Source organism: Emys orbicularis, chromosome 7 (assembly GCF_028017835.1).
Source record: "Emys orbicularis isolate rEmyOrb1 chromosome 7, rEmyOrb1.hap1, whole genome shotgun sequence".
Lineage (NCBI taxonomy): Eukaryota > Metazoa > Chordata > Testudines > Emydidae > Emys > Emys orbicularis.
In genome coordinates, this window is record NC_088689.1 from 61,390,425 (window position 1) to 61,405,238 (window position 14,814).

The 14,814-nt window shown below is 39.9% G+C and overlaps 1 protein-coding gene across 1 annotated transcript in view; it reads right to left on the reverse strand.

The window, feature by feature from the left end:
• Positions 1-14,566: 14,566 nt before the first annotated feature.
• ZMIZ1 (zinc finger MIZ-type containing 1) overlaps positions 14,567-14,814 on the reverse strand; it is a 222,854-nt gene continuing 222,606 nt past the window's right edge. The window contains 1 exon segment of the mRNA XM_065407792.1: positions 14,567-14,674. Within this exon segment, the coding sequence (XP_065263864.1) occupies positions 14,567-14,674 (108 nt within the window).

The following is a 14,814-nucleotide window of genomic DNA, read 5'->3' on the forward strand; positions in this document are numbered from 1 at the left end:
GGTTTTCAAAGCCTCTCTGATGTGCAGCATGCCTTTCTGTGCTCTTCTAATCGCCCTCGTGTCTGGCTGCTCAAAACTGGATGCCAGGCGATTTGCATCAACCTCCCAGCCCGCCATAAACGTCTCCCCCTTACTCTCTCAGATATTATGGCGCACACAGCAAGCAGCAATAACAATGGGAATGTTGGTTGTGCTGAGGTCTGACCAACAGCGCCAGCGAGCTTTTAAACGTCCAAAGGCACATTCTACCACCATTCTGCACTTGCTCAGCAGCCTATAGTTGTACTGCTCCTTACTACTGTCCAGACTGCCTGTGTATGGCTTCATGAGCGATGGGAGCAAGGGGTAGGCTGGGTCCCCAAAGATAACTGTTGGCATTTCAACATCGCCAATGGTAATTTTCTGGTCTGGGAAGTAAGTCCCTTCTTGCAGCTGCTCGAACAGCCTGGAGTTCCTAAATATGCGAGCGTCATGCACCTTTCCCGGCCATCCCACGTTGATGTCGGTGAAACATCCCTTGTGATCCACCAGTGCTTGCAGCACCATTGAGAAGTACTCCTTGCGGTTCATGTACTGGTTGGCAAGGTGGTCCAGTGCCAAGATGGGGATATGCGTTCCGCCTATCGCCCCACCACAGTTAGGGAACCCCATTGCAGCAAAGCCATCCAGTATGACCTGCACATTTCCCAGAGTCACTACCCTTGATAACAGAATGTCATTGGCTACTTGGATCACAGCAGCCCCCACAGTAGACTTGCCCACTCCAAATTGATTCCTGACTGACTGGTAACAGTCAGGTGTTGCAAGCTTCCACAGGGCTATCGCCACTCGCTTCTCAACTGTCAGGGAAGCTCTCATCTTGGTATTCCTTCACTTCAGGGTGGGGGAAAGCAACTCACAGAGTTCCAGGAAAGTGGCCTTACACATGCAAAAGTTTTGCAGCCACTGTGAATCATCCCATACCTGCAACACTATGCAGTTCCACCAGTCTGTGCTTGTTTGCCTGGCCCAGAATCGGTGTTCCACTGTATCAACCAGCCCCACTGCCGCCATGATGTCCCAATTGCCACAGCCCGTGCTTTCAGGAACATCTGTGTCCATGTCCTCATCAAAATCCTCCTTGTGCTGGCGTCTCTTAGCCCGGTTCTCCATATACTCAAGGTTAATGTGCAAGGTGTTTACAATGCTCACAACAGCAGCAGTGACGGTGAGCTGAGAGGGCTCCATGCTTGCCATGGTATGGCGTCTACATGGGTAACCCAGGAAAAAAGGGGCGAAACGATTGTCTGCCATCGCTTTCACAGAGGGAGGGGCAACTGACGACATGTACCCGAAACCACTTGCGACAATGTTTTTGCCCCATCAGGCATTGGGAGCTTAACCCAGAATTCCAATGGGCAGCGAAGACTGCGGGAACTGTGGGATAGCTACTCACAGTGCACCACTCCATAAGTCGATGCTAGCCACAGTAGTGAGGATGCACTCCGCCGACTTAATGCGCTTAGTGGGGACATATGCAATAGACTGTATAAAATCGATTTCTAAAAATCGACTTCTATAAAATAGACCTAATTTCATAGTGTAGACATACCCTGAGTCTCTAACGATAATTAGCAACTAGGCAGAAGGTGCTTTTCACAGTAGCTGGAGCAGGCGTGTATTATCTGACTCTTTTAGTTTTGTTCTCTCTCATCCCTGATTTTATTTCATCTGATTGATAATACTTGCTGGTGATCACAAAAGAAATGAAGCTCTTATTGCTGTGATATTACTTGTATCACTGCAGCACCCGGATTGGGGCCCTATTGTGTTAGACACTGGACTCACACAGAATCAGAGACAGTTCCTGCCCTGAAGAACTTCTGATCTAAACAGACAAGAAAGACGAAAGGTGGGAGAAAGGAAGTATGATCCCCATTTTACACATGGGAACAGAAACAGAGACACATTAACTGACTTGCCCAAAAGTACACAGGAAAGTCTGTAGCACAGTGGGGAAGAGAATGCAGGTCTCATTCCTAGGCCTGTGTTTTAACCATAAGAACATGCCTCCTTCCTTAGTGACTGTTTGCTCAGATTTGGAAGTTTCTCGTGCATTGTTATTTTTCCAGATGTATTAAAACAATAAAACTGTCCAGTCACTTGGGATTATGATGTTTATTGTTGTGCAGCAGGCAGAGTTCAAAATAATATGAACTGATGAGCTAGTTCCAAAGAGTTCACTCTCCAGTAAAGATTTCAAATGTGAAAAATTCCGCTGGAAACTCACTGTCAAAAGATTATCTTAGGTCACTAGACAATGAGGTCTAAAGCTAGCTGAGCTCACTCAGAAGTTAAATGAGTTTGGTGATGGTGTCAAGCCTTGTTGCTTGAAGACATTTGGCCACATCACTGAAACTCCACAGGATTTGGCTAGAAAATCAGCACCACTGGTGCCCTCTGCACCTGCAGTGATAAAAAGTGGAATGAGAAGGCTCAGTTACAAGTCAGGACAGGTAAGTTGGCAGAGTTATAAAGGAACTTTATATAAGCACTAGAAATTACATCTATTCATTGGGATCGTGTCTAGTCCTGGCACATGGGCACAAGGTGGGAGGTAAGAGGGTGGAAGGAGCCTTACTTGCACAAGGTCAGACATATTTGGCCTTAAGAGACTTGCCCCAGATCACAGAAAGTGTCTTTGGCAGGGTGGTTATTAGAACCTAGGAGGAGGCCCAGATTCCTGCTTCCTGCTCTACTCACTAGCCTACACTATATTTACACACATTCTGCTTATGAGATGGGATCTTAAAGTTACTTAAAAATTCAGTTCCCCTTTTAAAGTCTGCCTCCTCCTGCTTTGATATTTCCCCCTCTGCGGCATAGCCAGAAAAGTGTGTGCCCTTGAGAAAAGAGGCAAAGTGTATTGAACAAATGACAAACTACTTTCAGAAAAAAGATACATTTTCCAGCACAATAAAACAAAACAAAACACAATAGCCATCCATTTAACAAGCCTTGTCCCAGAGTTTTTAGTTAGTTACAAGCCTCTGTCCCCCAAAAGGCAATACAAAATTATACAAGTAAACAACATAAGAAACCAACAGGAAAGCCCTTACAGAGGGGGCTCATAAATGGACCCTGGATAAGACATATTAAAAAAAATCCCACAAGGAAAAGAAATCAATGTATGTTGCACTCGAGGTGTGTGTGGGGGTTTCCAGGTTTTTCATATGGTTGTATCAGTATTTAGTATTTATACAGTGCTTTTCAAATTCCAGGCTTTTTACCCATGTGAGGTAGGTCAGTAAATGGTACCCACATTTTACAGATGGCAGACAGATTAAGTGACTTGCTCAAAGCCACAGAGGGGGTAAAGGCAGGAGCCAGGATGAGAACTCAGGAGTTCTAGTCTCCAGGGACTTAGACGTGGCAGCATAGTCCAGTAGACAGGGCACTGGACCAATAAGGAAGGAGATCTGGATTCTATTCCTGACTCTGCCACTGACAAGCTCAAAATCTTGTCTCACTCACCAACAAAATTTGGTCCAATAAAAGCTATTGCCGCTCTCACCTGATCTCTCAATATCGTGGGACCGACATGGCTACCACTGCACTGCATACAGACCTGTTGTGTGACCTGGGGCAATTCACTTAATCTCTCTTTGCCCAAGTTTCCTCTCGCATACTTTGTCTCTCTAGTTTAGGTAGAATTTATGCATTTTGGGTTAGGGACTGCCACACACTATGGGTGAATGCCTTACCTTATTGAAGTCAAGGGGAGTTTTGCCATTGATTTTAAAGGAATTGGGGTTTCACCCTACAGTGCATAATACAATGGCCCTCCAGCTTCAGATGGGGTCTATCAGTGGTACTGTAACAAATAATCCTGTAATATGCTTAAACATGCTATGAACATAATTGTTACGACAACAGCTGAGAAAATGCACAACATCCTTGCCATACAGTGGAGCCACACAAAGTTCTGTTTATAACATGGTGATTCAATAGCTATTTTTTAAAGTTAAAATACAGGATTACTGTAGTTTCATGTTTAGCCTTGTTGAGAAAGAAATAGGGCTACTAAAACTGACAAAACCTGCTCCATAGCTCTCTGCTGAGTAAGAAGATAGGTACAATAATTGCATGTCTGAACGAAGACCTTGAACCTGATGTTACTTAGTGTAGTATAATTTTAGCAAAGACAATGATGCAAACCTTGGAAATCTGATGACAAAATTCTGGTGCGAAATTTAATTAATTAATAAAGACTACCCATCATAAATTCTGTATGCTTTGCAAGATTAAAACACACAATATTGCATACAAATTTTTTTTAAAAATCTATAATTGACTTGCGATGAATCTTTCTCAGTTCAGAAGCCAAGACTAGCAGGGAGACCCACTACCACATACTTAGAATTTAGCGCTAAAAATTAGAGATGGATCCAAACTGGAACAAGTGTATATGAACCTCACTGGAACCTTGAAGAATAGCAAATCTAGATCCAGACTTAGATTCAGACTAAGAACTAAATCTACTGCGAATATACTGAGATGTTTGGCTAGGAGAAAAGTAGATGACAGCATTTTAGTTAACTTCTAAACAATGGGTTTGGCTAAGAATCTCTACTTATCTCCCTCATTTAAAGTGACGCATCCACTGAGGCTGTTGTCCTATGAGGTAGTAGATGAGTATAGCTGGCTATACCACCACATCATCTACTTTCTTTTCTAAAGATCCAATTGCAGAGAAGACATGCTCTCAACTGAAAGGCCATGCATTCTTGGCAATGACTGAGCAAGTAGAAAGGATTTTCTGGTATGGAATCCAGAGCCAGAATGAGTAGCGCTGAGTGAAAAATTTTTGACAAATAGATGGGCTGACTCAAAACAAACAAAGAAAAAAATTTTTTTTGCATCAACCTGAAATATTTTGGTCAATTTGAAATGAATTTCTTTTTTAGTTCTTCACCTTTTTTCAAAAAAGATGTCTTTGGTTCAAATTGAACTGGATTTTTTTCTTTTAGTTTTTGATTCAGTTCCTGAAGGCTCTCTCTGACCCAAACTCAATATCTAGATGAATTTGAAGCTTTGACAAGAGCTAGGTGGCTGCAACTTGGTACAGCTAAGCCTAAAGAAATGTTGGTGGGTTGGATGAAGCATGCACAAATATTGAAGTTAAGAAGACAAGAACTGCCGTATTGGGTTAGACCATGGTCAGTCTTGCCCAGTATAGCATTTCCAACAGTGGCCTATACCAGAGCTTCAGGTGTGAACAGAACATGGCAATTATGGAGTGATCCATCCCTGTCTTCCACTTCCGGCTTCTGTGGTCAGAGGATTAGGGTCATCCCGAGAATGAGGTTGCGTCCCTAACCATCTTGGCTAATAGCCATTGATAGAGCTATCCTCCATGAACTTACCCAGCTCCTTTCTGTACCCTGTTATGCTTTTGACCATCACAACATCCCATGGCAATGAGTTCAATAGGTTAGTTGTGTGTTGTATGAAAAAGTACCTCCTCTTGTTTGTGTTAAACCTGCTGCCTATTAATTTCATTGGGTGACCGCTGGAATTTGTACTGTGTGGAAAGATAAAAAATACTTTTCTGTGAATTTTTTCCACACCATGCACGAATGTATAGACCTCTGTCAGCTATATGATAGATGTCTCAAGACATCTAGATAGACTTATGTGCAGTGCTGGGGAGGAACTAATGGTTGTGGTACTTGTAGGTACCAGTGACATAGGGAAAGGTAGGAGAGAGGTTCTGGAGGCCAAATTTAGGCTGTTAGGTAAAAGATTAAAGTTCAGGACCTTCATGGTAGCATTCTCTGAAATGCTACCATGTCCAGTTAGACAAGGTCTCAGTGTGTGGATGAGACTATGATGTTGGGAAGAGGAATTTAGGTTTATTAGGACCTGGAAAACCTTTTGGGAAAGGAGGAGCCTATAGAGGAAGGATGGGCTCCACCTAAACCAAAAAGGAGCCCGATTGCTGGCATGTCAAATTAAAAAGTTCATAGAGGAATTTTTAAACTAAGGGCTGGGGGAATGCCAACAGTTCAAACAAAGACATCCCCTAGGGGATGATCTATTAAAGGGGATACTCTATATCATAGTAAAGAGGAGAAAATAGAACTTGATAAAATACAGGTAGGAACTGAAGAGAAAAAGTCAAATGAAAAAGAGTCTCAGTTACATCACTCGAAGGCAGACAGCTAAAATGACAAAATTTGTAAGTTCTTAAATGCTAGAAGTTTAAATACTAAGATGAGTGAATTTGAGTGCCTGGTATTAAATGAGGATATTGATATAACAGGCATCACATCTTTCTTGGGTGGTAATAGCGAGTTTAGAGTTTTTTTGTAGGTGTAGAGTTGGGGTATTTCCCCCCCCCCCCAGTGTACATTACTTTTCACTTATCAATATTGAGCTATACTGGCACTCCTAATACAGCGAATCCATCTGCTCTTTTATAATGCAAATGCATATGTTAGGTATATTAATAGATCTTGGGTCATTCCCAGTAGCAGCTGTGTTCAAGAGCACGTTCTTCCACCTCTAGGTGGTGATAAGTGTGACCATTTATCTCTAACATGGATCTAGCCCCAATTATCCACGCCTTTTGCTGTGATGTGCCCTACCTTGGCCTACACATTTGAGACTCCACAGAAAAGAACCCTAATGCAGACTGCAGAGATCTGTTTATCAAGCACCGTTTCACATGAGAAGCACATTACCCCTGTGACTTAGGGTCTGCACTGCCGATAAGTAGGTTTCCAACTTGTTGGTTTTAACCAATGGCTTGGGACCTCAGACGCTGTATCAAGGTCATGTCAAGTTTTAAAGAGAGTTGGCTGTTGTCAGGACATTACCGTTAAAAGGTTCTCAGCTTTGCAATTACCCCTTCTTCATCCTTAATCTGACAGAGCCTGGAACTGTCACCCTGCGGGGCATACCAAAAGGGTCATTTTTCTCCCAATGGTTTGAGGAGGATGGGCTGAGAGTGGGTGTGGTATTTATGTCAGCTAGCTAGAGCTTTTATTAGCTGGTGTGTATTTTGTTCATTAGTAGGTTTGGCATGGGAAAAGAGGGTGAAATAGTTGTCCATCACATTACTAGATTGTGAAATTAAACTATGTAAGAGCCCCCAGCGCATGAAAAGGGACACACATGTTTATAGATTGAAAGAAACACTAATAAATATTTGCTCTGATTAATAGGTCTATTCCTCGACTTCCTCTTACAAACATGCAGTGACTTGTCTCGCAACACAAACCTTCTCTCTGTCACACACTGTCCAGAAAGAATGGAGTTCCCCACATCTCATATTAATTACCTGCAAAAAGCCATACAAGAAAAACCTCATCCTCCTACTCATGCTTCTTATTACCATGATTAGGCAGTTTGGTTTCAAGTGTACTGAATGACGTTGTATGCCTGGAATTCATTACTCGACCTGCACTATGTATCATTTTATAGAATGCCTTTAGCTAGCCCCAGAATGCCTTACAGGGGTGCTTCCCAAATGGTGGTCAATGGAACACATGTGGTCTATAAAGCAGTTCCTGTGGTCCACAATGAGCTGTTTGGTCACAATGGGCCAGTTTTTTAAAAAGTTCTTCATTGCCTAAAGATGCAGATAGGTGCCCAGTGGGATTTACAAATACCCATTAATACCTACCTCCCATTAAAAATCAATGAGTTCCAGGATCACTTGTGGGAGGAGAAGAGGTCTGCACAATCGTGAATGAGAAGGTCCATGAGATGATCCCTATTAAGATGAGGCCCCATTCTGTGAAAACGTTTGGGAATCCCAGCATTATTGAATTAAAAACTCTACATCTATAGGAATCCATTCACTTTACCTATCTGTAAAATACCACCTTTGACGCAAGAAGCAGCTACCATTATGATAGAACCAGCCACACTAATTCTGGAACAGGATATGAATATTGCCTTATCCAGTTGAAGCAAGAGGGAATTTGGGAGACAGGAGGCAGAATGCAGTTAATCAAAATGGAAGTGGCCCAGGACTCTTACAGAAGGACAAAGAGCTCTTTAATGATCATGAAGACTCAGTTTCCATCCCACAGGATGGCATAGCCAGCACCACATTGCCCCCCAGCACCATACTACACTACTGGCTGAAATGGAAACGTGCCATCTATTGCAATACTACTTCTTGACGCACCTGTTTTTTTCCCTGTCTGTCTCATCCAACAACTCTACTGACTGAGTCTCAACTTGATTATATAAGGATACCTGACGAAATCACAACTGGATGCTTGTCAACACACCACATGCTAGATTAGTATCTACTATCAGAAACATATGCGTTAAGATAAAAAGTACCAATATATTTTGACTATATTAAGATTGTCAGAGTGGGGCTGTAAAATTGCAGATTATGGCAGCTCTGAGGGACTAATCTTGTTTACAATTTAAATAAACAAGACAGACAAAAGGTAGGAAGGGAAACAGAAGCACACAAAAATGAAGTTATTTGCCCAAAGTCTCACACGTCTGTAGCAGAGCCAGAAACAGAACCCAGGACTCCTGACTTTCAGTAGAGTGCCCTACCTACTAGACTACACTACACTACCTTTTGCTACATATTGCCCTATATATTAAAACTGGCCAAAAATGGAATCTCTATCCTATGGGAAATTCCAACATTATGAAATTGTCTCATCCCAAACCAGGACAAAAAGTTGAAATCTTGGAATTTTTTGCCAAGATAATATTTTATCTTGACCTTATTGAAAGGTTTTGTGTTGATAAGGTCAAAACATTTTGTTTTAGGGGATTGTTTCACCTGTTTATTATATTATACATTGTATTACAACATAAATCAAAACAATGTCAAAATGAAATCTTTTGATAATTTCCCATTGACAATGTGGATGAAATGGATATTTTCCCATACAATGTTTGATTTCTGACCAGCTCTACTAGATATCCAGACAATATAATGAAATCCTTTATGGGATGGGTTTTGATACTACCCTTCCCCAGCATATTAGTCACCCATTCTCTTTCCTCTCAGACCCCTCCTCAAATCTCATGTGGCCCCACGAATGCTAACCCATAAAGTATTTCATAAAAATATCAACCACCCATCTAACCAAACCAAAACCCTTCAAGACAGAATCTTCGTCTGAGCCTCCCAGTGCATTTTGCACTGTGACTAATTAGACTGTAAGCTCTTTGAAGCAATTCTTCCACTGTGTCTTGTACAGCACCAGGCAGTCTGTACTAAACTAGCAATAACAACAGTTTTGAGGCAGCTGCTCTTGATCCCACGAAATCACAGCAGAAATCTATGAGCTAACAATGGCTAGTAGAATTAGTTACTAGTTCAGAGCAGAGTCAATTAATCTTGGGGAAACCTACCTTTTATTTATTAATTATTATTATAGAAAGGCAGCTCCATTAGTCTTGCAACAAGACTTTAAACTTCCAACTGATTCTTTAACATTAAAGTCCATCCTAGAACAGATATATCATGATGTCTCTGCTTCCTCTGTACTTAGCTCCACTTTTTGCTATATAAAAGGATTACCTTTTAGTCTTTAGCAATGTTAGCATGCTTGCCAATGCACTGCTTTACGACATACCTCGATGACAACCGCATGTGGCAATTCTGGATACGTAACTCCTCACTTGTTGTTCTGGTACAATTGTCAAGAGTACATTAGTATCTGTGCCACATGTATAATTTCACAACAGGTGATAAAACAAGATTTTACAATGAAACGTTATGGAATATTTAAAATGTGTGTGACTCAGGAGCCTAAAACATTTTGACTCAATGTTTTTCCATGAGATTTTTATCCTCAGTCATGAAATAGGAATCTGAAAATACTGTTTTTTCCACACAAGGACTGAAGTTCATAATTTCTACAGCCAGTGGAAAAAAATCAGTTTTGTAATCAAATAGCATTTATTTAAAACAAAAATTTTCCATTAAAATTTCATTTCCTTCAAAATTTTCCAGTTTTAGTTTGAAAAACCTCAAACTGAATATTTTTTTGGTTTTTCATTGAAAAATAGAAACATTCCATTGAACATTTTGAAAAAAAGACTATTTTATTTCTTTCAAAAATTTTCACAGAAAATACTGGCCCTCGCTGTTCTCACTTTTCCTCCCACATACATTAGAGTTACTTTTAAATTAACATACAAACTGGGTTTTGTTTGTTTGTTTGTTTTAAAAAGAAACTTCAAATTTACAAAACCGCTGCCAATTAGCCAAACCTTAATTTTGTAAATTTATTTAGGAAAAAAATTAACATGAGCAAATGAGAATATTTCAGTGTTACAACAGAATATATGTGTCTAGCAATTGTCAAATAATTTGATTTTTAAATACAAAATAACCACATGAACACCTAATATACAGGTTTCATCTGAATACATATTTATTAGATAAATATTAGGTTGTCACATCATCTAACTACATACAGTTTTGCAAGACTAAAAATCACAATTATTTTTTCTGACCAGTTTAAAGTATGAAATGATTGCATTGTACTGTACATACAATGTACAAACAAAGACAATGGCCATTTTTGCATGTTACTTCAGATTGTACTTTTTTTTTTTAATTCTCCTCTGATCATGATATCAAAAATTGTACAAAGTATGAATTTGGTTACAATTTTTTTAAATCCCCTTATTTTCTTCATTATTTCTGTAGCACCCTAAAAATACACAGGTGATAGACTAGTACACTTAAGCTAATTATTACATGTAGGTAAAACAAAAACAAAACAAACAAAAAATTCTTTCCACAAAGGGTCAGAGTATATTACAGAAGTGAAAGTGAAACAAATGCTGAGACTTCACAAACGCTAACGAACAGGATTCATTTTCCACATAAGATGGCGCTTCAAGCTTTTTTTTTTTCCTGCAAAATAAAAACAATGCACATTCCAAGGAAAATGAATGCATTTCTGTTAACATGTCTCTATTCATCATTTACATATGTACAGATGTCCCTTGAGTCTCCACTGCAGACATCGGTGTGTATCTGTCAGTCCTATAATAATGTCTTGGCAGACTGTAGATCGTTGTGGGTTCTTTCCCAGATGAGCTTCCATAAGGAAACAATTTTTAAAAACCAAAAAGCAGATTAAAACACTACTGGGAATTTGATATAATAATTAACCTTTAAAGGAAAATAACTGTGATTATCCTATTTGGTAGGTCTTTCCCTACATTTTAACATTATGGCAGTGAACAGATTAAAAATTATCCGTATTTTCATTTAGAAGTTTTTTCACATTGAATCTATTGTACAGTACCTGACGTCAGCTGACGAACAGTCTTGAAAATGTCTCAAATTTCTGACAGTTTGATGATGGCTAAAAATCCTAGTGTCACTTTTTCTTAGGAACCAAGTGTTTCTGTAGGCTTAAAATATCCATTTAATTCTCTGTTATTAATGTACGAAGTAGAAAACCACCCCAATCACATTGCCATTCTCTGTGGGATTTTCTGTTTATGTTTCCCAACAGGTACCTCTACATGATAAAGTTAGACGACTACCAATTAGCAATAGATTGATTTTTAACGTATCTGGTTTGAAAAGCGTAGACTCATTTTAATAGATGAATCATTTCAGGTGGCTAATTTAGCCAGCTGCTCGAGCAACAATAGGGTAGAGCAATTAAATAATCATTAACAAAATCAATTACAGAATCCGAGCAACCAATTCCAACTCAGAGTGAGAAGTGTTCTTTATTCCAAGATCTATGACTAAAAACCCCCAAATACCTAAAGGCAGTACAAAGTCAGTTTATCATTATCTGCCCATGCAAATGACTTCAACACCTACATAAATGATGCAGCAAAAATACAGGGGGAAAACTACTACAGTAAAACCGGCTACAAAACACATTGGTAACTGAAGGATGGTCTGTCCTACTAATTGCGTGAGAGTGGCACCACACCACAACCACGTCACCATGTATTATACCAAGATCTCTTTAACATTCTGCAGAGATCCTCTACATGTGGTCAAGTCTAGAGAAGAAAAAGACAGTTCTAAGCAGAATAAAACATACTGTAATGTTTCCCTGCCCCACCCACCAACACACTTATGTGTTAGACAGCTCCAGTCTCAAAGGCTGGAGGAACAGAAGAGTGATATACATATTGTATCTTATATACTTGCTGCTTGCCTTAATGCATGTTTACTTGTTTTCAGGGCTGGCTTTAGGGGGTCTGCTGGCGTAGGCAAAATGTCTGCCACTAACCAGCCCATAATCACCCACACAAGTCAATGAAGATTATTTTTTGCCCCAGGAAATTATTATTCACTTTGCATGGCAGAGCTGGAACCTGATTACCCAGGTACTGCCTGATGTATCAATTCATTTGAGAAATGGATATGAAAGTTGGGCTAATTTATCAAAGAAAAAAATGCTCCCTCATTCTGTTAAAGAACCCTACTTTTTTTTTTTTTTTTTAAAGGACCCATTTTTTTTCCAGACAAGGTATTTAAAAACACCAGCAAAAGGATAACCAGATGATGAAAATGTTGAATATTATCAAAGACGATACTAAAATATTCACAAAGATATTTACAATAGCAATTCTTAAAATAATTGATTTTGCATAATGAACAGCGCCTTTTAAAAAAACGTAAAACAGGAAAAATATAAGCGTGGGAACACCTCTACATAAAATGTTTGACAAATTCAATACGCCTATTGGAAAATAAAAGAACTAAACCGCCATTTCCTTTAATATCTACAGCAAGGTGCTGCGGACTAGCATATATATATATCACGATGCATGTACAGCAGTAGTGGGAAATGTTAACAAAAAATACGCAAAGAATTTACAAATATTGACTTTGGTGAGGAAAGCAAATCCAGAACTGTAAGCACATGTCATGCCATTTACAGCATTGCAAACTAAAAGGGAAATGGGGGAGGAGGGATTACATATTCAAACAGACAAAAAAAAATCCTAACAAAATTCCATCTGGCACTTTAAGTTTAAAACATATTGTTCAGAACAACTAAGGGACTATTTGATGGGATGTGGTGGTCAAATTTGCTTTTGTAATAAAGAAAGCAATAACTGTACAGTGGGCAAAAGCTGAAATGTCGCACCACGAGGGCAAAGTTGGCACACATGCACTTTTTACACAGCTACTGTACATAATTTATGAGAGCGCGAGAGCGAGCGCACAAAAATGGGCACCGAAGCAGTAGGAAGCTCATGCAGGAGAAGCAACCACACGAGAAGCACAGATCACAAGGGCAAGACAGTGATTGTGGCAGCAGGGTCTGTTGAGGGCAGTAGTAACCTACCAACAATTACTTATTCTCCCCATGCCCATCCTTCTTGAAAAATAAAACCTCCTGGGCTGCTAAAGAGTTAAAAAAACAGGGTGGAAAAAGGCTTAATTACGTGTAACAGTCTTGTAAACAAAACACAAAGCAAAACAAAAGAGAAGCTCTAAGGTGTCTGTCCAATTTCAATGCTCCTTTCAAGCTCTTAAAAAACAACAACAACAAAACGCCAAGAGTGATGTTACTCTATCCATCCGGCATGGAGCTCTTCCCTGCCTTCATCCAGCTTGTCCTGCTAGGCATTGTGCAGTACAGAGGATCTAATGACACAGAGACTGAACACACTGAAGGCTCTGGGAGATAGAAAGCTTTTTACACTTCCTCCCCGCTCTTTTTCTGCTTTGTATGGATATATGGGATAAAAATAATCATGTCAACAACTGGATAACGACACAGTTACAAATGGTAGTGATTGGAAATCCCCCCCCCCCCCAAAAAAAAACAAAACAAATTTAAAGGTTTTTTTCTGAGTCTGTGTGTCTAAGCAGAGGGATCCCTTGCAAACAGGTGTCGCAGATTCCTACGCTTTATAAACACAAACACACACTGTCTGCAGCCTGGAGATTCTCAGGGCTCCTCTACTGAAGACAAACACTAGTGATGCAGATGTCTCCCTTTGATGCATTTCTTTCCGACTTTTGATTTTTATTGTATTATTTGTGCTTTTTGGTGATTTAGATGTTTGTTTGTTTTCCTTTATGTGTGTGGCCAATACAATTTGTCCAACACAAATCTGCAGTTGAGGGGGGAAGGAGGGAAAGCAGGGGAAGGGTTTCAAAAAAATGGAAGAACACTCGTTGGAAGGACATTCTGAGACCAGTCAATTAGGACAGTTCCATTCTTTTGCCTTTTGTTTCCTTGCCAAGATCGGTTCTTGCCAGTATACTTCACACTATGTGTATCATAGAACTCTCTCCCTATAGGATTAACAATGAATGGGGTTTCCATTAGCTGCACTATTGTCTATGCTTTGTTATGACAGGTAGCGGCAGTCTACGAGATCACTGCATTTCTTTTTTTTTTCCCCCTCGCCTTGCTTTCAGGGTCACTGAAGCTGACAAAACCAGTTCTGAGATGAAGAAAGCAGGGAGTGCACCATTCGATCGAGTCTGAGTTTGTTGGTTTTTCTGTGGAAAGGGAGTGTGAAGATTCCTCTTTGTGCAGCTACCCACGTGCGGACAAGTGAGGGAGTGGGGAAAATACATAGGGTTTCAGTTGTTCTCAAAGAGAGAGAGAAGGTCATCATTGCTATTGCTTGGCAAGTCGGGAGGATCCAGGTACGAAAGCAGCTCATCTGGATTTGTGAGTTCTGGAAGCAGCTACAAAATATAAAGTTAAAAGGAAAATTAAAGGTAATGGAAACAGATTGGCAGAACGAGGGATTAAAATCTGCACATACCTGGAAACTGACTGTAATGTATCTACATCAGAACAAATCCAAAGCATAAACAAGAAATTA